Raw genomic sequence first — 26,252 nt, forward strand, 5'->3', positions numbered from 1 at the left:
AAGCTGTTTGCTTAGTTGCTGAAAGGATACCAACTTCGCAACATAGCTGGTTCACATCAGAAAGCACGAAAATCCGTATTTCTGAACCTCGTTAACTCACTTTGCCCACGAATCCGCCATTAAAGGGTCAGGGGAAAAATTCTCAAAAAACTGTCTTTGCCACACAGAGTCAATTGTTCGCATTATTTCACCAAAAGATTTATCTCAGAAAACTGACTTTGTCACATTGTGCAAAAAGATCAGAAAGAGTAATGATCCAATCCTGAGGAAAGCTGGGAAGGACGGGCACGTTATTTCATAGGATGGGTTTAAAAAAAAGCACGAAGAAGAAATAGTCAAAACATATTTTTCGTTAAAAAAACATACTGCAACGTAACGCATTTTAGATCAAGTATTTTGTCGGTAATTATGCTCATTCAAGCTAATTTTTTTAAAAAGAACAGTATTTCGCACATACTTAACGTATTACAGCAGTACAAATATTTCTACCTTCCCCTTCTGCTGGTCTATAAATGGCGACTACTCGTTGACGTTTAGTTAACAAAGCCGTTTGTTTGCTTAAAAATATATTGTGGCTGCTGAAGCTGTGTTTAACATTTGTTTGTTTGCAACACGACTTATTTTTGGTGCTGCAGTTTAAATACTAAATCTTAATTTGAGCAAATAGAAGGCCACCATAAAACAGACCGGCAAAAAAAAATTTAAAAATATGTGGTTTTTAAAAAATATTACAGTAACGTCGTTGTAAGAGTGTTTAGGAGTTAATGTTCTATTGACGTCTGTTGCGTGGTTGGCTTTAAGCGAAAGCATCTTCTCGATCAGCTGCTTGCTCTACTTCTTCAATGTTACTGAAATTAAGGAAATGCGACGGCCGGTGCACTTCATGGTAAAATTCTTTTGGATTAGCTAGTTGCAACTCGAAACGCATATTAGCAGAATGACGGACACCTAAAAGAACGACGCGAAATAAAAGTCAATCACAAACTTTCCATTCAACTGCACGGGTAGCGCGTGCTAATTAGAAATCTTGTCTAAGTGCGTAGCGCTACTAAAAAACAGTGCAAAAGTGCAATCAAAAGAAAACTAGCCTTAACAGAGTAGATTCTATAGAACACTTTCGTGCGATCTATTCTCTCAGGTGCGACGTAATGTTTTAACTTTCGATTCCGAAACAATGGACATGCGCACTAAGTCAAATAAATCTATCCATAAGATATTGGCTCCAAGTTGGTAAAAATTTGTGTTTTCAAAAAATCAGTACGAATTTAACAATGCCAAACATTAGCAAGTCATATTCCACGCGCTGGAACGTCTATATTAAAGCTGACAGGACACAAAATTTTGTCGTTTAGGAAGACGTGTTCAGCGTGAAGAGATTTCGTAATAAATAGCTACAAAGTAAAAAATTGCAAAGAACACTTACCCATAAAATTGTAATTCCATGGTCCTTGCATTGGTACCATGAAAAATCCCAAGAAGCGGTCAGATAACAACATTTGCACCTTTTCGTAATGTGAAGGTAGGTAGCCTCTCGGATTGTTTCCAGTGTCCTTGTTATTGCGTCCCCATTCGAAACCAGAAGGTGTCAACTTATATGCTGTCAACGAACACGAACCAGGGGTGAAACTGTCAACAAAAACAACAAAAAATGTTAGCAAATATATATTTTTACGAGCGCAAAGAAGCTCAAATTTTATCCCCTTAGAAAAAGAAGAAAGTTCAAATTGCTCAAATGGTAGGTTTATTTTACAAAAATCCTTTTTAGACTGTTAAAGTTATGTTAAAGCTATTAAAACCATCGAACTCTTTAACAAGACACAACATAACGCAAGGCAATACACAATCAACTGACATATAACGTGAAAGTATTGTACTTTTAGCGAAAACAAAACGAAATAACTATGACATGACGTAGCTAACTACCTGCAAGTAATGATAATGGTCTTTTCACCATCCCACACTGGATTCTCAGCCATAACTTTTGCATGGGTTGTTAAATCTTGTGGAGATAACTGCGGTAACTCGTTTGGCTGCGTGTGTATCCATCCTAGAGGTTCCATTTCCTAACAAAATAATAGTTCATGTAAGATAACGTACACACTTGTTTGAACTGTTCAATATTGATCCTAGAAAAACATCCAAATTTTTCCAAATTTTTATTAAGTTGTCAATTTGAGAGCTGCATGATCACTTTGGTGACGCTTTAAACAAACTTAGATCGATAGGGCAGCATTTTTAACACACAGAATACGAGTATTACTATAAGAGACTAGTCGTAAACCCGTAGAAAAACCTACGGGTTCGCCTGCCTTTAAATTACACGCTATTTCATGTGCCTGTTTCACGACGCCTTTCTTGCGGACAGATAATAAAAGCCGTATTTTGATACGGCTTTTATTATGCAGATAAAAAAACCGTAAGAGCGTAGGTTATCGGGATACATTGTCATTACAATTTGCAATAGACCAGAAAACAACATAAGTTCTAACTGCATAGCAGAGTCGGCATAGCAATGATAATGAACCATACCTTTAAAAAGTCGTGCTGTGGCAACTGATTGGGCAAATGGACCGTCTGATGTGTACCCCATTGCGGAACGAGAACAATACATCGAATTTCCTTCACTTGTGGGTTGTCTGCAGGACTCGCCCCGTACATGTAACCAGCAATCTAGAAGAGGGATTGAAGTATTTATTATTTTCTATTTTTTGTCGCCTGTCCATTTTTAAGTAATCTGTGATAATAAATTTGGATTTATAAAATAACATATAAGCAGAGTGGCCGTTTGACATACTTGAGTTCTCAAATCAGAGATTACTATAAACTTCTTCAACACGTTCTTCGGTAAAATATACGTGAAGCCAGCTTCCTTTATGTCATCTGATGATACGTAAATATGATTGGTTCGTAGATGCAAATTCGTCGCCGATATAGCACGTACTCGCCATTCGGTTTTTGACGAGAATGTCGAACGCTCGTAACTGCTAGTTGTTGAGACGATAATTTCGTCACCATGGATATTCGTCGTTTTCGTTGTCGTCGCTGTCAACTGCGATTGATCTTTGGTTTGCTTTTCAATCTCGGCAATCTGTTGTCTCTGTTGAGACGGAGCAGATATTTCCATACCAAGAATAATATCACGAATCTCTGACTGGGTCAGCGAAGCAACGTTTACGCTAAAAAAAAGAGATGAATACGGATAGAAATCATAATTGTCGTATGGTTAAAGTAAGCAGGAAAACTGCTACGACAAGGGACAGTTAAACAATGGTACGACACCATATCTCTTGATGAAAAACAGTGTGATCAAAGTTTTTTGTCCACAAATTCTTAATTGACATAAAAATGCTAATGCTTTTTACGGCACTTTTTTTTCAAGTCTAAAATAGAACTGAACGAAATTCTCTCTAGGGGAGCTTTGCATAAGAAGCAAATTCTGCACTTAGAAATGGGACGATGTTCTTCTACAAGAGCTCTTATAATTGAGCATCACGTAGTTGGAAACATTTTCTAACGTACTTGTTCTTCTTTCCATAATCTGCTAAAATCAAATCTTTCAGTTGAACCTAAACAGAAAACAGACCTTAAAAATTCATCACAAAAGAAGCAGTAATATCGAATAGATATTTTACATGTGACAGTTGCAAAAAAATTCAGAATCTGTTATACTCCACAAGTAACTAACTGTTCATACCTCAACTCGAACCCACTCCTCGTCAGTTAAACTCGGCCATATATGATGAGGTTCAGTGATCGTCGTCTTGTCCGGTTTCAAGATCACTTTAGTTCGGTCTGTGTTTACATGTAGTGCTCTCAAAATGAGAATTAAACGCGAGAATGCAGTGTAAGAGGAGATGGTTTTCAACCAATCGTCATATAAATTGAATAGAACCATCTGTGGCTCAGTTGCTTTTAAAATGAGATCACCAAGTTTTTCCACCTAGAGAAAATAACTATAACCGTCTACCGACAACAACAAGCATGCTTAATATGACGCAGACAACATCAATAGGCCCCGTAACACGACATATCCTAACAAAAATATGATTACAAGCAAAACTGAAGAAAACAGGCCTTCTAATCAGTTCTTACCTTAAGGCAAGCTTGGAAGGGCAGTTGTAATTCACTTCCCTTGATGACAATGTTTGGAAAATCCAACAAATGAACCTGTTACAATAAAAAAGGGAGAAAGTTTAGTATGTATCCATTTTAATCAAAGCATGGTGAAGGTAACAAACACGTAAAGGTATGTTAAACTTTAAAAAATAATTGAGTAGCGCTTCGTACGGAACCTAGTTCGCATACCTCAAGGGGATCCAACATTCCTTTTCTTGTGACAATAATCTGTTTCGGCTGTTCTTCCACAGGTAGTGAACGAATCAAAGCAGCAACTTCTTCAGCAGTCTTCCATTTAGCAAGCTATAAACAAAAATTGTGATACAGTATTAACTTGTGTTTTATTTAACTTTACACAGAATTACTGTTACGAAAACGCATTACGTTAGTTCAATACCCGCCTTTTTGACTTGGTGCAGATGTTATACATTAATACATACCTGGCCCAAACGTTTTTGTCCTGCCCACACGGATGTATGAATGATCTTTAAGAAAAGCTGGCCAGTACGAGGATTAAAAATAAAAATGGCGCCGTTGATTGGCTTCGTTGTTAAATTCCCTTCAAACGTCTTATGGATGGTGACTCGATAAACATTAGTATCGTCGACAAACCAAATGATTTGATTAGAGAACAGCTCTCCATAGTTTTGCGATGACAAATAAGGTTCAGTAGGTTCACTGGAGTACAACTGAAGTGCTTTACGAACTCGTTCTCGCAGCACATACAAAGCGGGATTAGCTTTCATCACTTTAGCCATAGCTTGTTGAATGAGAGGTTTCATACCTGGTATCCAGTTACCAAACGCACTAAATATAAACCATTTAACAATTGTCTTAAAATTACGTTTTACATTTTTGACTTGCTTAGAAATAAATATTTACTCATGTGATACTAAACGTACACTGACTATTTTTTATGTTTTATGGTACTGTAAAATACAGAGCCTGAGATTAGACCGAGCTTTCAAGCCTGTGCCCTTGACCGTTTTATTGGGTGAATGCATCTCATATGAAAAATAAATTTTATATGTAAATAAAAAATTTAAAACATTTTTGTTTGACAGTTGTTTTTCCCAAGTCACCAGGGAAGAAAACAACACGCGTTCGATTTTGAAATTCAAGATCGTTCCATTTTAAAATTTTGTAAGTGCACAAAATAAATTCGAATCATTGTTTATGTGAATTAAAACGAAAAGATGGTTTTAGATGAGCGACTTCTACATTTTATTCCGTGCTATGGATATTTGTTTGGTATCTGTTTATACAAATATCTTTAGGTATACGAAAGCAACACTTATTTAAACTTGCTGGAGATTATTTTCTACCTGTGCAGATTGTATGCAAGATCGATTCCAATCAAGCAGCCAGTGGGTGACGGGTAAATACTCATGTTGTCTGTAGTGTAGTCCAAAAATTTCGCACGTGTGTAACGTTCCACGTCGTGTGAGTCGTAATCGCCCCATCTCAGTTGAACATCTACCCAATATTTCTGTGAAGTTGTGTTGTCCATAGTGTCTCTGGAGCAGAATTACATTTAAAAAATACAAAAATATCCAAATACATTCGGGGATATAAAAGAACCGGTATTTAAATCTCTACTACATAGATACTCTCTACCAAGCACGTCAACTTGTGAAAATCTCACGAAAAAATTTTAAAAATTTAGCTGCGAAAAATGCTGTTTGCAAAGAAAACAACAACAAAAAGGTGAAATAGGTTTTATGGAGAACCCTTCTCTGGACACAAGGGTTTTTTTTGTTCTGCAACATAGACAAATTTGCACGCCCACCACCTTCCTGACAACAACAACGACAACAATAAATAGAAAATTCTCTCATTAACTTACTTTGAATCAGCAAGCAGAGACGGCTTGGACACACTCCATTTGTATGCAGCAAACAGTAATATATCAGCACACGAACTGTTCATTTTGTATGATTTACGAGGATGGATGGTCTCCTTCTGTACGGTTTCAATCTCAAGTGCGTCTAGCTCCTGGTCAAATACCTAATAGCGAAAAACATCAAAATAATTTTATCTCTTGTATTGAGTACTTCTACTGGTCATACTAGCAGCTTTTTTGCTGTTGTACTGTTACATTATTCTTACTAAATCCAAAAATATTGATTTCCGCTTGTTTTAAACATATCAAACACGCGGTAGACAGCTTATCAAGAAAAATTTTCTCATTTAGTTAATTTATTGTGCCTTCTGTCACCTTTTGAAGAGTATCTATCATGCAAAACAGCATTCTCTTCATGGGAGCTATGTAATTTACTTTTTTCGTTGAATAGATTAACAGATAGCACAACTTTGTAACAACTTTGTTTATTGTTTTTGTTTTGTCTTTAAAAGCATCTTGCTTTTCCTCAGCCTTTTGAATGGCATTGTGTTTTCGGTAAAACAAATGGCTTTTAGCAAGCACAAAAAGTATGACATCAATTAACCCAACTACTGCAACTAACCTGGCACAAATCCATAACAACACTTTCGTGCACTTTCTGCCATAAATGAGCACGAAAGATTTGAATGAGTGAAATCTTTAACGTTGGAATTTTACCATGCATGAAAATACCAGTTAAATCAAGCTGGACTTGGAAACCTACATACACCTATAAGAAAAATGTTATAGCATATAAGGAAGGTTAACATATCGTCTGCCACCCATACAACTCTTGTCCTGATTTTTCAATATAAACTTTAACTTTCTGTGGGACATCATTCAATAAACAAAACTTACGTTTGCACGGTTAATGGTTGGTGACCACCACAGAGTAAACCTACGATTCGGAATTTGATTCAAACCAGAACGCTGCGCATTCGTCAGTTTTTTGTATTTCATTGATTCTTCAAAACCGCTTGCTTTCTCCCAAAAGAGACCTTCCCAAGTCGGGAAATAGGTTCCTTTAAATAGCGTATGCTCGAGTATACCTTCGACACCGCCAAGCGCTTGTATCATATCAGTACGATAGTTGTTCAAGTTCCATAATTTGCCATCATGTCTCTGGTGTGTCCACCAGAATGGATTTTGTTTTAGAACCTATAAATAATGGCAAATGTTTTCTAGCTTTCCATAAACTGTTGCAGGCGTTGGTTTTTAAAGGTAGACGAAAAAAACACCAGTCTCACCTGATATTGTTTGAAATCAGTTCGAACACGCCAGCCTTTGTCATAGGCTAAGGTGTGACGATCCTTTTGAAATAACGTATTGATTCTAGGAATTCCTCTATCCCACGAATCCTCCAGATCTTCCAATGTTAGTCGACGATTTTGTGCATTTGCTTCCTGACGCTTAAGAGCATACTCAGCCCAGACTCGTTGTGAGTCAATAAATTCACTCTCCCAGGGCTGAATGTAGCGGTATAAATTTGGAATAACCTGATCCTCATCATGACTCATTCCTATACGTCAAATATAAGAGCGGTTACCAATAACAATCACAAAATATATTTTTTAACAAATTTGGTACATGCTTGTCTAGAACACATTCTCACCTGAACGGAAATGTGTAATTCCAACATCTGTTTGTTTTGACCATCGCAGATCAGACTGTGGTATCAACACATGACCCATAGACAACATACCAAGACCCCCTAGTTCTTTAGGTGTGTAAAAAACCACGGGAGGAAAACGCGAAGGCATTTTTGAATTTAATCCGATCTTTATACGTGTTTGGATCTATAAAGAAGTGTGAATTTGCAACAAAGGCAAATAGAAAAAGCACTTACAGTATGGACAGATTCTAATAGGGCACTTAGAAATTACGAATTTTTTTATTAGCCTTTTTAAAATAAAAATAGGTATATTCATATATATATATATATATAAATAGTGCTGGCATGTACGGCTTGTTTTTTGTGAACAATTTATTTTAAAAAACATGGCAGATTTAATTTAAACATTTTCAGTCAGCAAATTCAATCATGACATTGATCTAGAGAAACTTTTGTATTTTGTCAGTTTTAAGAAACAAAAAAGCCATGTAAATAAGATCCATAATACCCCAAACCTTAGTAATCTTTCCTGGCAAAACAACAGCTTACAATTATGACTTATTTTAAAAGGCACTACTGCATTTTGTTTGGTCTTGCAAATACCATGAGCATGTTAAAGTTCACACATTGAACGTCATAAACACGGGTGAAGAAGACCACAAAAATTGATTTACGATGACATAAAATTGCACAACTCATCAACTACAGAGAAGGCAAGGAACATTCATCGACAGACATTACATATTCGAATTATATGCAAAATTTCTTTATAAACTTATTATAATTCTTTATACATACTTATTTCGTAAGGACAGATTGGTTTTTATTACCAAAATAGGCCTCTTTAAGACATCAAACATGAGTTAACGCTAAATACCTTTAAATGAAAACAAGCTTTTTCGTTTGTAGCTACTAAGGCACATTAGAAACCCTATCTTATCAAATCCTTGCGTATGCTGTTAATTGTGCCACAGTGGACAACAAGTTATTAAGTAATAGGCATTTTAATGTGCTAACGATACCACATAGAGTTTATTTTTGTGAATAAACAAACCTTATTTTCACATTTCACCAGCAAATCCAACAACTCCTGTGTGTTTACAACAGACTCGCGGAAGTAAGTCATTAATCCAATAAGGGCAGTATTCCATTTGTTTACAATCTTGGTGAAGGTTGTAGAACCAGACGCCATAAGAATTTGACGGACACGGTTATGAAATTTATTCATGGCTTCATCATCGACACGCAAAAAGCATTGTGCTGTGCGTTCTTTAGTGACCTACAAAATAATTATTGTGAATAAAGAATATCCATATTACAATAGGACTTCATAACATACTGTTTACACTAAAATGTTATTCTGCAGTCATGTAACAAAACACAAACCTCATTTTGCAAATTCCACACACCATCTCTGTGGGTGAATTCTTCATGTGTCATTCTGATCTTTGGTAACAAGCGGCATTCAAAACCACTCATATTGAAGAGTAAATTAGGATTATCCTTACTGTATACAGAGACAAAACTGTCTTCCCATTTAAGCGTTGAAACTGAACGAGGAACACGGTTCTTAATATCCCAAAATACAGCTCGGCCCAAATTAACATCATGTTTCATTAATCTCATTCTAGCATCTCTTGGCCAGCATTTCTTATTATTATAACCTACAATGTTCTCATTATTTGGATCTGGATGCTCAGTTAAATATCTTTGGATTAAATCTTTAGCCCCTTCTGCTGAGAACCTAAAATAGATCATATAGTTCTTTAAATACAAAGATGATTTCTGCTCATAGGTGTTTTTTTATGGAATTTTGTTTTAAGTTGACTTCTTCGAACAAGAATATGTATTTCATCAAGAAATTTTTTGTATAAAAGAACTGTGCAATAGTACAAGTAAATGCCACGATGTTAATGTGAAAAGACATCCTGGTTACCTGAAGAAAATATGAACTCTGTCAACATATCTTGAATACAAACGGATAGGATGAGCTGTCTCAATTTCAGTACTTTGGAAAGTCAAAAAATCGTTTGGCATTTGTGGCGGACCTGCCATTTCACTTGCTCTTCTTAAACCAAGAACCAACAGGTCCATAACAAGACCATAGTATTGGACAACAAATGATGCAAATTGTAATCCACGAATGATCCCATATGAATTTGTGTGATTCATGTCCTGTAAACAAATAGATGATAGTACATAAACAAAATCTTAAGAAGTATGGCTACCAATAGAAAGTAAATGCATGTAACAACTTAGCTTGAATTAGAGGTGCAAATAAGATAAAATTTCTCCTCTTGTTAATACATTCCTACATTCAAGGAACTAACAAATGAACTAAAGGTATACCTTATAATTGATGACAATGTTATTCTTGGCAGTCATATAATCAGCAATGTTGTGATCCACAATCAAACGCAGCAATCTGTTTAGTAGAGTCAAATCAATTTTTTCATAGATCTTATCAAACTTTGATTCCATCATGACATTGCACTCCCCTTCATTGCTCTCCCAGACATCTTGTAAATTGTTTATACCTGAAAGATAACAAAATCAACAAAAATCAGACAAATGGCATTAAGTCGGACCTTATCTCAGACTTGTTGGAATTTGGCAAGTTGGAACATGTGGAAGACCCTTCTTTCTAGTAAAACATTGGTACAATGGACATCTTTAAAGGCGACCAGAAAATTAGGTACTAGTTAAACCATGACATTGCAAAACATTCAGACCCTTTATACCTTGACACCATTTGTAAACAAGTAATGGTGGTGGCTCAGTGTCTGCTGGTTTAATCCATGGAGGAAATAGTCTTCGTTTGTCTGCTTCATACCACAGGTACTGGTCAAGATAAGCATCAGTGATTTTTTCCAATGGCTCAACATCATAAACTGGAACCAAATGGCTGTACAAATCCATAAATTCAATGCCAACCTGTAAATACAAAATGCTTTAATATTAAAGAGACAACAATCACAACTGTTTAATGTTGGTTACCTTATCAGTTGAAATACTAATTACGTATACAAAAGCATGCCAAAATCAGTATTTAAGGTGCACACATACCTCTTTAAATGCTCTTTGTGTCAGCAAGTGACGTTTGATTCTCGATAGAGCTTCATGAGGATTATCGTAAGCTTGTTCAATTAAACCCAATTCTTCTCTTTGTGACTGATTCAAACGACTCTTAACACTTCATAAAAAAAATTAATCCATAAACACTTATTAACTGTAATGTCACAGACAAAGCATTACAGGTGGCAATAAAAAGCCTTGCCATAAAAAGCATAACAAAGCAATGTGTCTAACCTGTAAGCCTCCTTTAACCGCTCCAATGCCAATATCAGCAATTTTGTGTCATGCTTGTATGAAAGTGGTGGAAATGGGATAGGTGAGAACCTTCGGCTTTCCAGCCAATGCACTGTAGTGGTATATATAGCCACAGCTTCTTCTGCAGAAATGTATGGACCATCCTTTAAGTAGTTGTGTTGTCTTTCTTGTTCAGCTAAAATAAATGAAATGATATTGTTAGGATGAAATCAATGAAATGTGATATTATGTGTCATTAGATAATAAAGAATGTCTAACTTATACACGATCATTATATATGTTCGTTGCTCATGATATGTTGGTACATGCCAAAGTCAGACTCTAATCCAAATTACTTCACTATTATTAGTATTAACATATAAAAAGCCACAAGCAAATTTTCATATATGCAAGACAAAAAGCACACTTAGTATTTAGGCATGCTTTTGGGTTGTGTTGGATTGCCCACATGTCGATAAAATTGGGCATTTTGGATGGTCAATTATCAGCTCTTTTGAATCATTTTGTAAGTGAGTGGCTATGTCTGTGTGCTATTATTGCTATGTCTCCCCTAGGTCATAAAACAAGTGAGAATAAAAAAATTGTTGGAAAATAAAATAAATTATTTTTAGTTGGATAATTAAATTTCACTCAATCACAGGAATTTAATAAAAACTAAAATAGTAAACCAGCGAGCCTACCTTTCAAATACAAACGTGTCAGTCTTCCAAGATTTTTCTTACACACAGTTTTGTCCACTGTAGCACCTCTTCTGATACGTTCACGATTGTAATGTGCAACATTCGTCCACCAATCCGCTTTAGCTTTTACATAACGTAATATCATATTTTCAACAGGAATAGGTAAGCCAGGAACCTAAATTACCAATATAAATCTTTAATCAAAAGGCATTATTTTTGCAATTCTTAAAGAAAAAAATTGTAGCATTGTTGTCTTTGTAAACGTGTGTTAAATTTTGCATTACGGACAAAATAAATGAAGCATGTGATAGAAGTTACAGATAATATTACCTTCCATGGAATGTTAGCCTTCCAGCATCTCCATGCCTCACTTAAATGTTGAAGGATTGTTCGAGCTTTGTTTTGCTTAATACCCTCAGGCATCATATCAAGTATATCATGCATCACAGCAGCACGCAACTCTAAATCATAATGACTCTCAACTCTTTGTTTAGTAACTGTCTTTGCAACACCTTTTGAGTGTCTGCCTTCAAACTGACGAGCTAGTAAATTCCCCAACCATCGTTCTAACAATGGAACAATGCCACGAAGGAAAAATAACCACACTCTCCATCCTGGAGCCCAAATGCCACATCCTGGTCCTTTGCCAACAGCACCCTAAACCAAAACAGTTGACATATTCTTTATATGCATTAGGATAAGCCCCATGCAGGCTAGCAAATGATAAATATTCACCATAATTTGTTTTAAATATATAATTTAGGACATATTTCGCAACTTCGTCAAAAAAAAAAACTTCTTTACCGTGTTAAATCTGTAGTATAGAAGATGTTTTAAATCTTTACACATTCTGATTTGCTTCATTAATTTGTATTTGTATCTGTACATTCCAGTCAGTTGGCCTACATGCGCAAATACATACTGAATTCCATCAGCAAGCTAAAATAAAGAAATATTTGTTCACTAATACAAATAAAAGAATTTAACGGTTTCTTGACAAATATTTACAGATACACTACAAAAAGCATGTGATTGGATTCCAGCAGGAATCAAAAAAACTAAATGCATCAAACAACCAGAAGTTATAGACACCCAAATTAATTATTTTAATCAGCACATAAAGTTTTATTTTTGTGTCTAGTTAGTGTTACAAATGTTTCCATTAACCATTCCTTACATTGGCTACATTCATTAAAATATTTCAACTTTTGTGCATACCCTATGTACTTGAACATTAAGAGACAAAACACATGTACTGAAATCTGTGAAACTTTTTACTCATATACATCAACTTCAATTTATAGATAATTTTGGAAATCATACAAAATTTAACCAAACAAATGTATGGACATTCATCAACCATTGATTTTACCAAGCAAATACTTTAAAGTCAAGCACCAACCTGATAAGCATCTACATTCCCAAGTCTGTATTGCACGTGTGAATCAATAATTAACTTGGTGAGACGTAAGATTTCACGACACAAATGAAAAGCATTACCAAAACGAGACTTTTTACGCTCTTTTGTTGTCAGTGTTTTTACTGGCTTTAGATTAAAATTGTAATCTAAATGAAGGTAGTTCAAATTTTTTCGGTGAATTAGCAAGTTCAACATGTTGTAACCTTGACGACAAACTTGTAACCCAGCTTCAACCCAATCCAGTTTTGTAGTTTGGAAAAACTTTGTTGATTTGAATGACCTAAATAGGTATCGTTTTTTTAATGCTTTCGGCGGGCGGTGATGAAGAGCATTAAGAACAAAGTATTTCAATAGCTTCTGATATGACACCCGAACTTTGACAGGTGATGCTGAAGGACAATGTTCCATGTACCTAAAGATATAAATATAAAATTTTAACTATCTCAACAAGTTTACAAAAACCTAATTGTTAACTTGCATAGAAAATTCTGTTAGTTAAAAAACAGGGACTCAATAAAAATGAATGCTTTACCATGTTTTTACAAGTGGTACATCGAGTGCTCGTCTAGAAGTTCCAGATCGAAGATTATAAGGTCTTGGAGCCCAAAGCAATGCAATACCTTAGGAAAAAGTTAAGAAAAAACATACAAAAAAATACAAAGCAGAAGGTAAAAACAAAGTGTATAAGATATCATGCTCTTCTTAAAATAAAACCCTTACAAAATAACATAATTAATGAAAATATTTACCATTTGCAGTATTGTCTGTGTATAGTGGAGAGTCTTGAAGGAATGGTTGATAATACTCAGGCAGTTCAAAATCTTCCTCATCGTCAATAACTGGCTCATTTACCTGTGGAATAAGCAGAAGTCAAATTGCATAACCCACAGTTCCTTTAACTGTAATGATATTGTTCAACAAAGAAGGAATTGTCTCACGAGGGAAACAATAAACTACAGCAACTAACTTACTTTAACAGAATGTCGATGAGCAATTGGATTGATAAGTGGATCAAAATAAAATGCAGGAAGATCAGGATCTTCTGTTTTAATAAAGACCACAGTTGGAGTGTGATACCTGAAAAATAGTACTTTGGTGTTATAAAAAACATAAAAAAACAACCTTCCTAATTTAAAGCTGTTTGTGTCACACATGTTAATTTGAATTACGCAGACAATCAATTTCATATAAACTACCAGAGGCTTCCTAGACATTTTTGAATTCGAGTACACCAATAAGCTTATACTATTGTGGACGTTGCAAAACAACACAACATAGGCTTCATTATCACAGTGTACTCTTTCACGCTTGGAAAAACCAAAAACATTTGTTCAAGACGGTTCTTTATTCAGAGATAGCAAGGATACAAAGGTATCACCATATTTGTTTAAAAACAGGAGATGTTCACGACAGGGAGTGTCTAAGATGAAAGGAGTGGATATTTTTTTGAGATACACTGGCTGATTTTTTGGTTTGTAAAAACCAGCATTGATTGCAACATATGTGAATCACAACACACAAGCTGGTTTATTTTTTATTGTCATGTACCCAAGGTTAAGTAGACACTAATCAACTTAACAACCCCCCAAAACATGGCAACAACCATAGACAATGCTACCTACTTCGATCAGAAACACACAATGCGTTAATAAATCTTTGACATAGATCAGCGATTATTCAAGAAGAAAACGCAGGTGTTTATTTTGTGCATAAACCAAGGTACCTTGTTTTAACACTTTTAATATATGATACAAAAAAGATTGACTTCAATAAAGGTTGTGCGATCTAACACAATAGATTGCATATTAAAAATGCAATGAATGTATTAATTCTTGTTTATTTATATTGCCATAAACCTAAAACTAGTAGCCACAAAAAGACTACCAATTTCAAACATATGGGCATTATAACAAGGGGCATCAACCAATACCAAGTATACCAAAACCAAGTTAAAGTGTAATTTTTGGAAACAGAAGGCCACATGTAGGAAATTATTAAGTGGGCACATCAGTTATTCAAGGTGCAACCCTAGGGAGTGGCATATGCATTATGTTGCCATGTACCCAAGGTTAGTAGACACCAATCAACTTAAAAAAAACCCAAAACATGGCAACAATTATGGACAATGCCACGTAATTCCATCAAAAACACACAATGCATTAATAAATCTTTAACATGTACCCATGATTAACATAAATTAGCAATTACTCAAGAAAGAAACGCAGGTGTTTATTCTGCGCATAAACCAACCTTGGTTTTAACACTTTTAATATATGATACAACAAAATTGACTTAAATAAAGGTTGTGCGATCTAACACAATAGATTGCATATTAAAAATGCAATGAATGTGTTAATTCTTGTTTACTTATATTGCCATAAACCTAAAACTAGTAGCCACCAAAAGACTACCAATTTCAAACATATGGGCATTATAACAAGGGGCATCAACCAATACCAAGCATACTAAAACCAAGTTAAAGTGTAATTTTTGGAAAAAGTAAGTCAACATGTAGGAATTTATTAAGCAGGCCACATCAGGTATTCAAGATGCAACCCTAGGCAGTTAAATTCGCATTATATTGCCACATTCCCAAAATCAGTAGTTAAACTAAAAGCTACAAATCCCAAATATGGCTTCAAACCTAGTCAGTGATTTAAAAAAACACCAAAATTGTTGCACAATTAGATAAACTGCTGATTTAATATTTATTACCGAAGGGATGTCATTAAAAAGATTAATGTTGTTTTAGAGAGCAAATACCTTTGTGTACCATGTTCAGTTAGTGTGAACATTGCATTGCTTAAAAAATCTTGGTACATTCGAAAACCCAATATCAGCAGAGACAATGTGCACAGACAATAGAATGAAACCAAGATTCATTTTGTGGATTAAGAGTGTAAAATAACCTGTTCAATACATTTCCATTGCTACTAAAATTGAACTTTGAAATCAAACATAAATATAAGTTTAATGAGAAAAAGTCAAGTAATACTACTTACCATGACAAATGAACATATTTGGTAAAGTTGTTGTAGAGATAGGGGAATGCTATTCTATATTCAGTACGAATGGGTTGTCGAATAATGATTTTGTTAATGTCATTAAATTCATTCCAATCTTCTTCAAGGGTTGTCACGTCCTTTACTAAGGGTTCGAATTTTGGACCACCAGGAATAGCCAGGTTCAAAGCTTTAGCAGTGAAAAACGATTTCAAATCAAAAAGGTAAAAGTAATTATCATCCACCAGATCAGTTAGTAGTTGGTTTCCCAAGCGATATAACGTAGACAAAATGGGTATTGACAAATGCCATTTTCTGTAGGTACTTCCATTTACATATCTACAAATAAAATGTTAAACTTTTTATAATTAAATGCCAAAATATGCACACAACAAAACAAGAATCCTTTTACATAAACAACAAAATACTTCGAATCAGTCAGCGGTTTATGGTCATAGAACCATTCAAAGACCTCCTTGTCTTCATCTTCATCTAAATCTATCTGTATTGCTTCCAGTGGTTCTACATCCAAAATATTATCAGCATAATCCAATGGCGGTTCTTCATCATCAAAAGGTGGAAATCTCATTCGTTTAAAATGGTGCCGATCACGTTTTTCCCTACGCATCATAATCCACATGGTGCTAAAATAACAGAGCAATAATTGCAAACCTAACAGAATGTATGAAGGAAAGAATAATTAGACCAGTGCTTCAATTCAATCACACTTCAGATATGGAAAATTAAAATATCAAACATTCCTTTACAAGGCAATGTACAAGAACTAACCCCCACTGTGCAATATATATTGGTTCAACAACCCAGGGTATTTCATCCACAAATGTTATTGCACCGGTAATGTGGTACAGTACTTTCACATCTCTAATTTGTTCCCAAGGCATTGGCATATTTTCTAGCAGCTTTAATAAGGCATGTGGCATGTACTTCAAAGCACTAAAAATAATAAAGTAACAACAACATTGTAGATTCATATCATACACTATATAAAACATGATAAATCTCAGGTTACACAGGAAATGAAAAATATGAAGAAACTTCTCTTGCTAAACTTACCCCAAGTACACTCGCTTGTCATGTCGAAACTTCCTGCTGGTCATATCACCATGATCTTTGATGATCTTTCTTACATGCTCTGGTGGCATGTCATCTTTCTGTGTTTCCACAAACCCAAATTTTCTTTTTTCCGCATAGCGTCTGGATTGTAATTGTTGCCATTTTCGTGCTATAAAAGTAAACAGTAAAATTCTTACTGAAATAAAAGGCATATGGAGATTGTGGTGTTTATTATTTACTGTTAAGCTTTTGCTGTTCATTTTTACTACTTACACAAAAACTACATAATACGATTCTAGAAAAAATTGTAGATTTTCATACAATTGAGTCATTACAAAATTAAATGTTATTTTTACCATATAAATGACATGCTTTAGCATGATTTTAAACGTAAACATCCCAGCTAACGGCCAGTCAAAATAATCACTGACCACCATTTTGAGTGAGGCTGCCAAATCATGCATTCCAAATTTGTGCAATGAAAAGAACACATTGTGTACCCAGACCGTAGCTATATGGCGAACCATAAAGTGTAAAACCAGCTAAAATTCCGAGCAAATAAACAATATTTACATCAAGCTGTAACTGGATCATTGTGAACAATTACATATCACTTAGGGGCAAATAAAATTTAAAAAACTATCTTTATTTTATTAATATGTCTTTAGTTAAATTAAGTATATACTTCTTTTATTTACTTATTTTAAAAGAATGTTACTTTCCATTTACTACAGACCACTGATAAAAAGTTCATATTATTAAACAAACTTTTTCTCAAATTTAATAAACAAGGAGTATTATGGAATTTGTCCCATCAGTAGCTACACAGTTTAATTAAAGACTTCAATGCCAGTCAAAGTAGCCACCAGGTGCATGCTACAAATAGCATACTGGTAAAACGAAAATTAAATTGTCACTTGAATTTGCATTAAAAGATACACTCACTTTATTGTGGTTTATTAAAATATGATAGTCCTAATCAAATATAGTGTGTAGACATAAGTGGGTGTGATAACATGCCACTAACGGCACAACATGTTACAGAGATAAGCTAAACCCACTTTTATTAGACTAAAATTATACCAGATAATTGTCATTCAAATTGGAAGGTACAAAGTTAATTTGCCTCTCTTGGCATTGCATAGAGTTTGTATGTAATCTACTACAGATACCAAATTTGCAAGAATACTTAACTAGAACAATAACATTGTGATACATTGAAGCAATTTTTTTTTATTATTTAAACAGGACAAAAACATTGCATTAGACTTTATTTTTTACACAAAATAAAAGCCTTGCTGATGGATAATAGCATAGCTTGATCCATTATTTAAATCACAATAAGTTGCAAGACCACTTTTAGTAATCTATGTTGTGAGAATTCTTTGAGATTATTAATTGCAGTAACTAAATATTTAAAGTTATTAGCATTATGTCTTTAAGGGGCAAACAGTATGATTTGTTGTATACAATTAAAAGTATGTGAAAAATCTTTTTGCATAAACACTGTACAAAAGTGCCAGTTACGAGAAGTTGTGGGTAGCAAAACAGTTTTAACATGTTTAAATTCCTAAAAGCTTTAGAACATTTTGGAGTTTCGCACCTTACTGGTAAGAGGGTTGCTAATTGTCATGCGGATCAATTGCTTCAGTCTGATCACACAGTGCCCTTTGACCATTTTGTAATTCTTGCATCCAAACTTGTTAACTACACTTTGAAGATTATAGAGAGTCTTTTTATACATAAAGAGAAACCATGTCTCAATAGAAATATAATGTCAGCACCTATGTATTTAACCAGTTGATTAATCCATTCTGTTAGTTTGTAGGGAGTATTTTAAATATTTTTCTGGATATTGATTAGAGTGGTAAGTCCATCAAAAAACCATTTTGAAAAACATTGATCAATAATGCTATTAGGAAAAATTTAATGGGAGAAACTTTGGTGAATTCGCGATTTTTCACCATTTTCGCGAAACCTTATCTCACGAAAGTTTCCGAATTTCTTCATTCACGAAAGTTTATCCAGTAAGCTATTTTGTCATTTTTCACCAAAAACGCACAAAATATATAGAAATCTAATTTCAAGAAAGAAAATTTATAACATTTTTAATTATGCTAAGAATCTTAAGTTTTTTCTAACTAATTCGTGTGCGCAGAAGTTTATCTTGTAAAACTTTGCGGGTTTTTTCATTCGCAAAAGTTAATCTCGCAAAATTTTTCAAATTTCTTCATTAGCGAAAGTTTTTTGGATAGTTTAGTTGGATAGTTTTGGAGATTTTTAACCTCTCTTTGTGGGAAAAGTTAACGCTCTACAGCAACGTTATTGCTTTCTACAATCCCCCTTAATTTATTCATTTCTTTAAGGTGTTCCAAATAGTTAATCATTTATAATTCATGTCTTAGATATCGTTACAATATACTTAAAAAGATATTTACCTATGGATTTACCAGTGAAGCTTTAATTTAGAATTTTAAGCTCACAATTAGAAATACAAACACAGATATTTAGAAGTACACAAACTAGGATTCTAGAAACTAACTACCTTTTTCCTGCAGTTTTTCTTCACTTGGCTGTGGAGCCCCAAAATATGGTGCATCTCCGGGCAAGCCTGCCATAACAGCAGGATGTATTTAATCTTGCTTCTTCAGATTGATTTAGTTGATGGAGAATTAGCTGCAATGAATGTTTATTTCTAAAAGCAGAACAAAAAATATGATATGTGATGACAAGATGTTGTATATTATAGTTGCTTAATATTGTTTTTCCAAAAAAAATTTCATAGGAAGACCGCTGGTGGTGTCCAGGGAATTCAATGAGGAAAACCATACACATTACAAATCGCAAGCATGAACACACACACCATTTTGTGAGAGACGTGCCATCACAATTTTTTTTTTTCACATTTTTTGTGGCCACATGTTTTTTGAAAGTAGTGAATATAAAAAAGAAAAGAAAGAAGAATATCATTTAAACTTAATTGTTACATTTTTTGCTGTTTTAAACAGCTTTTATTAATATAGTCCTGGGCACTAGCTTGTAAAATACATATCAACAACACCAAAAAATGATACCTGTCATACTGCTCTATTGCCAGAAGCAAATTATTTCAATATGCTATATGTGATTGGAAAGATATAAATAGATTAGAATAACATTCAACACAAAGGAAAAAACTGGCTCCATATACATATTTTACTAAAGTTTCCGTAAACAATGGCTTGAAAACGTTTAACGCAATATGAAATCCAAAAACCTCACTGATGATGTTGCCCTAAATTGTTTGGCCTGGAGAATTGCAATACAACCTGGCTGTAGACATGCTCAACGTTCTAGCCTCATCAATAGGGAAAACAAACGATAAACCTGGAGTAAGAGAGTAAGTAACAAACTTTTGATTGTTCAGGTTGGTAAACACCATTTTTAAGTAACAACTAGACTAGTTGACCTTTTGTGATAAAAAAAGTAAAATGATTTTTAAGTAATGATTTTTATCACCATTGCCACCATTTAACTTTCCATAATTTAATTTACATTTTTTTACAAATAGTTACAAAATTATCATACATATGTGGGAATTTACAATGTGAACACAATGTTCAATGTTTCCAAAAGCCAAAACAGGGGCCTTTAGCAACAATAATTATCTAGCATCTGCTATAGATGAGTTGCGCATGTTTACAAAGTTCCATATTCTCGGATCCAGGTTGACATGCTTGAAATTTTCTGTTCATTTTTAACAAAAATGACCATCATATTTAAATTCAGCACCAAGATTTATGAAAACATGCAAATTTTCAAGTTTATACACTACAAGTACAACTGCTTCTATTTGGCAGCCAAACTTTTGATGTGTATGAAGAAATAACCACACAAATTAACCGCAGTGAGAATTTTTCACTGCAGTTAGATATTATGGTCAAACTCTTTTAAAATTTAAAAACTTTAAATTACAATAAAATCCTGTTCTATTAATCTTTTAGTATTCTAAATTTTCTGTTATATAATTTTTGCTGATGAATCCAAATATGACATTAATTTTTCTCAAAAATTCCTTGATTTTTTAAAAATTTTGATATAGATAACTCCGATCCGAGAATATGTAGGTGCACCCTGACAGCCAAGAAAAGAAGGACTGCATAGGCAAGTCAAATCTTCATGCTAATTTATAGGTTTTTTTAGGAATATAAGGTTGAAAATAAATTGGAATTGTTTTTTCTCAGCTGTTGAGGGGGATAATTGGGTAAGAAAGTGTAGAGACTTGATAGTTCCTGGGGCAAAGCCCAAAGGCAGACCAAGAAAGTCTTCGCAGGAGGTTATGAGGACAGACTTGATACAAAGGAAGTTGAGTTTAGATCTAACAGTCTAGATGAGATTGAAGAGGGTCATTAATATACCCCGTCCAACCCATGCTAGCATGGAAAACAGACGTTAAGCCAAGAATCATGAAATTATCTTTTCTGTCCATTATGTTCTTGATGCAAAATCAAAACATTGCTTCACAGCAACGCAACTCATCCTCCTGCTATAGGCTAATTGTCAGTTCTCTTAAAAATGGAATCAGAAGACATCCAGAACTAAACAGCAGTACTTTGCTAGTAAACAATTCCACAGCAAAGTTACTGTCACTCTTCATCCACTCACTGTGCGTGAAGGCAAAACACAGAAAACAAAAAGCAGAAATAAAACTAGCTAGCTAGCTACAAAACAAAGAAGTTATCTTCTGATTAAAATCAAATTTTAAGAAAACTAAAGGTTAGTAAATTAATAGAAGTAAGGGAGCCTTAACATTTATGAGAACCCTTCTGACCTGACCAAAACCGACCAATTGGCCAAGCAATCAAACAAGTGGCTACGGACGCCATTATCCTTGTTCATGCCTTCACATGGAGTGTCTGCGCGCGCATTTCTTCGAACGTTTTGAAGTCGTATATTAGGTAAAACGTCCGGGATCGATGATTTTTATGTAAAACGCTGAACATCGGAACAACCCGGAACACTAGAACTCCGAACAAGTAATATCCGGAACAACCTTTCAACAACCTGAAAACAATAATAAAATAGAAAATACATGCTGTTTTTTTACTGTTTCTTACTCTAAGGCTAATCTCCATTAGACGATTTACACGGCGATCGTTAAATATATCTTGACGACACATGCGCAAACATAAAAAAATGTCATCGCTCCGGCGGTAAAAATATCTGCTAACAAAACGTTGGCTTGCTGTAAAACGCAAAACAGCGGATCACGTAACACGAAATGACCCGGAAAATACAGAAACCTTCTTTGTAAAATATTGTATTTACTATTTATTCCTGCATCTCCACTATTCACACACTAAACTTTTGTTGGCACCAATCTCGCTTTTCTAATCTCCGCATGCGCTATCCAGTCTTGTTATGTAGCTCTATGTTTTTCATATCTACTTTTAACATTTTTGAATGCATATTAAGTTAAAGTTTCAATTATGTGAATGTTGCGTTTTTTTATTGCATAGAACAATTCGCCCTACATTTTTTTGTGTTTTTTATGGTATCGGGATTCCGGGTTGTTCGTTGTTCCGTGTTCGGCGTTTTACAGCAAGCCCGAAAAGATATTTATTTAGCAGCAGTTTGATCTTTGACCACCGGTTAAACATTTTGGGAAATGGCTGAAAAGTAGAATCACATCTGCTGCAGACGACAGCAGGGATTAAATCAGGCGCTTTTTTATGTGTTTTGTTACTGTCACTTTTTTGTTTTACTTTAAAATTGGCGGTGGTAATTTTTTATATATATTGTTATCTCAGTTAATTGATTATAATTACATTATACCTTTTCTTAGGACCCAATGAGTCGAGAATGTTTTCTAATAAATATTTTAAATTTAAAATTATTTTTGCTAGTCTTTAGAAAGCAAGAAAATGCATTTTTCAAATTTCACGGAGTTGAAGGATCCATCACAGCTTTATCGGATCCGGCTTATTTGTCCACTAATAAATGTTTCTTTTCTTTTTATTTCCCCAAACCAATCAAGTTGGATAGCGCTACGATATAAAAATTTGAAATAACTGATATGTTGACGATATGGATATAAGGACGTTAAATGTGTTTTTTTATGGAGTTGGCGTATTATACACTAGCTATCTAGATTTTGCTCCAAAAAATTATCTTTGCTCAAACTTTCTAACATTGTTCTTAAAACTCCAAAATGTGTCTAGCTCTGCACTCTCACCTAGAATACTGAAACTTTTCACCTCCATAAAAGTTGTTATGAAGTCAAACCGAATCGCCGAAATGTCCCAACTTGTTATATGGCTGGTACAGTTGACACAAGAACCTCTTTTGTCCTGCTCAAGCAACTTCAAAAGCTCAATAAAAACTCTCACTTTGAGACGAAAATAAATATTCAATTAAAAACCATGTTTTTTCAATATTTATGTTTGTTCTGAATAAGCAGGTCGAAAACTGAAACTTGGCGCTTAATCAGAACCTTAGCGCTTATGTCAAAGTTATTCCCTAAACCTGGCACATAATTGAGTCCTTGATGCCTAATTGGTCATTTACAGTAGCCTGAAAATAGCCTTTCGTAACTAATTATGTAAAAAAAAAAATTCCGATTTTTAAAAGGGTTGCTGCCACCCTTAAAACGAGTAAAAATATTTTTAGCAAACCACCTGTCCAATTTTCTTAATATAAACTGCGGCATTACTTCACATGAGGTAGAAGCTTAGTCAGTTTAGCTAATTATGTTAAATTATGACATCATAAGTTAGATGTCGAAAAACAGACAAATCCTTAAACAGTACCCAATTTATATATCAGATGAGTAATTATCATATAGTCAAAATCTTAAACTGTTTAAATTTTCAAAAAATAAAAAGATTCATAGACAGCTTTTTTAGCTCTTTTATATGAATCCAACTTGTTCTTTTTGTGGGAGGTAAGCTTTAATCTGAGGCTATGCCATAAACCAAGCACTTGGCACAAATTTACTGCAAGAGTATAAGAGAATTTCACTTAGTATAAAAGATTGAATAATTTCTATTACGAAATCTTTATATTTTTTCTTAAATTTTTAGAGTTAGTACAAAACATGCCTTTTCAGGCTCGTGCATCAAAAAGTTTTCTTACAAACGCACGACTTTGGTATCTGATGGATGCTCGAGATCAACAAAATGGGCGATTGGCAGCGTATATTGCTGCCATTCTCTGTGGTAAAACGAAGCCAATATATCATCCATGCAGTGATCTTGGTGATCATGTTGTCGTAACTAATTGTAAACATATTGCTTTAATGGGAGAAAGGGAATGGGAGAGGAAAATATATAGACATCATACGGGTTATCCCGGTGGCTTTCGTGAAATTAAAGCAAGAGATGTATACAAGAAGGACCCTTGTCAGATTTTATGGAGGGCCGTACGTGGAATGATGCCAAAAACACGTTCTCGGAACAAATACATGAAACGGTTACACTTATTTGAAGACGATAAACATCCTTATGCATCTAATATATACGCTAAATTGATAGCTCCTCATCCGATGCCAAGAAGATTGGATGAATATACAGCAAAAGAGATTGAAAATTTCCCCCAAATTTTTTAATGGTTGTACTTATATGTTCGAAATCTATAAAAATTGCGTCTTTAAAGGTACTGTCCGATTAAAAAACAATATCTTTTCTTTTGTTTTATTAAGTATCAAAAATAACGAAGATTGCACTCTTAAACAACAAAGATTTATCCAATACTTAGCACCATCGTTTGTTTGTTTTGATCTTGCTGCACTAGCCTACCATCTTCACGAACTTTCAAACGCGGCAAAAGGACTGGGTCAATTCATTATTCAGTACATTTTTGCTTGTGACGTAGTTACCTGGCTTCTTATTAGGCGAACCCCCCCGAATTGCGCATCGAACGACTAAATGTTTATTTATAATTTTTTTCCTTTGTTTAAAAAAGTTCTTCATGAAGATAGCAATGAATGAAAATAATTCGCAGGTTCTAGGATTTCAATTCGAGCCGGAAAGAACAGCGAATGATGAGCTAGTTCCGACTTTTCAAGACGTAGACGAACATAACATTGGAAACCTTGTTGCTCCTACTCCTAAATGTGAGAGGATGCCCTCTTAAGTGTAGAATGTTTTTGCTGTCACGAGACAGACTCTCAGTCTTTTTCAGAAATATTTGAGTAGGTGTGCGATGATTCGCACGTGTAAATCAAGTAACGCGTGCGATGTAAAACGCACGTGCAAAGAATGTTACGCCTGCGATACGGGCTCCGAGGTTATTTTTGTTGCGCATTCATTTTGCGGTAGAAAAGTGGGGGACGTTTTAAATCGTGAACCCCAAACACGATGATCGAGCGTCTACTGGTATAGCGACTCTCTCAATCTTAACTTCCTTTTCTACATGTCCGAAATAGTATGCATGACTATACTGTCATTTTTATATTTATTGTTTATTTTTCACAAGCAAATAGGCAAAAATATGCTTTGTTTTCAAATTAAAAAAAATCTTTATCCACGTGGCTTAAACAAAACTTCAAAATTCATTCAAAAAGTTCAGCTACACTTTACCAAAATTTTTACAGAAAAAAATTTATACCGCCCGTGGGTTTCGGTTTTACAGGCATAAAGAAAAAATCCATTAAATTCGAACCTGCTATGGTTTCCAATTATTTTGTCAAATGAAGAAATTATCTACAATTAAATCCATGATAAAATGTCTATTCCGCCTGTAAGTGCAGTTTTGCAGACTTGCTTCATCCGTGCTTCGTCGGCGTTCACATCCGCATTAGTTAAGAACCGCATGGCTGGATTTCTTGTGTAAGACCTGGTTACCAACGACGAAGGAGCCAGGCAAAAGAGATTTATGTCTACGTAGTTCTTTTAACTAAGTCAGGAGTCGGTGAATTAGCTAGAATGGTCAGGTTGGCTATGAATAGGCTTGCTCGTGGATTAAAAGGACCAGGACTATTCAATAATTTCTGAGATCTAAAAGTGTCCGACCAATACGGAAATCTATCGGACGTTTTGTCTGACGACTGTCCAAAAATTATTTCGAGGGCTGCCATCGCACGCTACAAAATGGATTTTATAGGTTGATTTTGAAAACTCAATATTTATTTTTCAGGCGTGCGATTAATCACACGCCT

At 34.5% G+C, this 26,252-nt stretch overlaps 2 protein-coding genes and 1 non-coding gene across 3 annotated transcripts; 1 reads left to right on the plus strand and 2 right to left on the minus strand.

Moving 5' to 3' along the window:
• Positions 1-329: 329 nt before the first annotated feature.
• LOC130623724 (pre-mRNA-processing-splicing factor 8) lies at positions 330-19,811 on the minus strand. Its single transcript, XM_057439236.1, has 35 exons — positions 19,662-19,811; positions 17,117-17,285; positions 16,832-16,996; positions 16,471-16,686; positions 16,043-16,381; positions 14,012-14,117; positions 13,790-13,892; positions 13,573-13,660; positions 13,023-13,452; positions 12,425-12,559; positions 11,951-12,277; positions 11,621-11,795; positions 10,920-11,115; positions 10,677-10,803; positions 10,352-10,544; positions 9,960-10,147; positions 9,547-9,785; positions 8,997-9,354; positions 8,665-8,889; positions 7,611-7,794; positions 7,246-7,517; positions 6,857-7,156; positions 6,582-6,728; positions 5,963-6,123; positions 5,442-5,633; positions 4,557-4,923; positions 4,306-4,419; positions 4,093-4,167; positions 3,695-3,940; positions 3,520-3,566; positions 2,795-3,176; positions 2,530-2,670; positions 1,924-2,063; positions 1,424-1,626; positions 330-948 (listed from the first exon to the last, which is right to left on the minus strand). Exons 1-35 carry the CDS (start codon positions 19,732-19,734, stop codon positions 797-799), a joined length of 6,975 nt encoding a protein of 2,324 aa, XP_057295219.1. The 5' UTR covers positions 19,735-19,811; the 3' UTR covers positions 330-796.
• Positions 8,192-8,340, minus strand: LOC130624895 (small nucleolar RNA SNORA79). Its single transcript, XR_008981669.1, has one exon. It is a non-coding gene; the product is annotated as a small nucleolar RNA SNORA79 (small nucleolar RNA).
• Positions 19,812-24,141: 4,330 nt separating the features above from the next.
• On the plus strand, positions 24,142-24,770 carry LOC130623729 (39S ribosomal protein L13, mitochondrial-like). Its single transcript, XM_057439242.1, has one exon. It carries the CDS (start codon positions 24,192-24,194, stop codon positions 24,699-24,701), a length of 510 nt encoding a protein of 169 aa, XP_057295225.1. The 5' UTR covers positions 24,142-24,191; the 3' UTR covers positions 24,702-24,770.
• The last annotated feature ends 1,482 nt before the right edge of the window (positions 24,771-26,252 follow it).

Source organism: Hydractinia symbiolongicarpus, chromosome 13 (genome assembly GCF_029227915.1).
Source record: "Hydractinia symbiolongicarpus strain clone_291-10 chromosome 13, HSymV2.1, whole genome shotgun sequence".
Classification (NCBI taxonomy): Eukaryota; Metazoa; Cnidaria; class Hydrozoa; order Anthoathecata; family Hydractiniidae; genus Hydractinia; species Hydractinia symbiolongicarpus.

Excerpts from the sequence above, each read along its gene's own strand:
- LOC130623724 (XM_057439236.1), bottom strand. The coding sequence starts at position 19,734 with ATGGCAGGCTTGCCCGGAGATGCACCATATTTTGGGGCTCCACAGCCA. Across the intron at positions 7,518-7,610 it reads AATTACACATTTCCGTTCAG|GAATGAGTCATGATGAGGAT; the intron begins GTGAGAATGTGT and ends TTTGACGTATAG. Across the intron at positions 2,671-2,794 it reads TCTCTGATTTGAGAACTCAA|ATTGCTGGTTACATGTACGG; the intron begins GTATGTCAAACG and ends TCCCTCTTCTAG.
- LOC130623729 (XM_057439242.1), top strand. The coding sequence starts at position 24,192 with ATGCCTTTTCAGGCTCGTGCATCAAAAAGTTTTCTTACAAACGCACGA.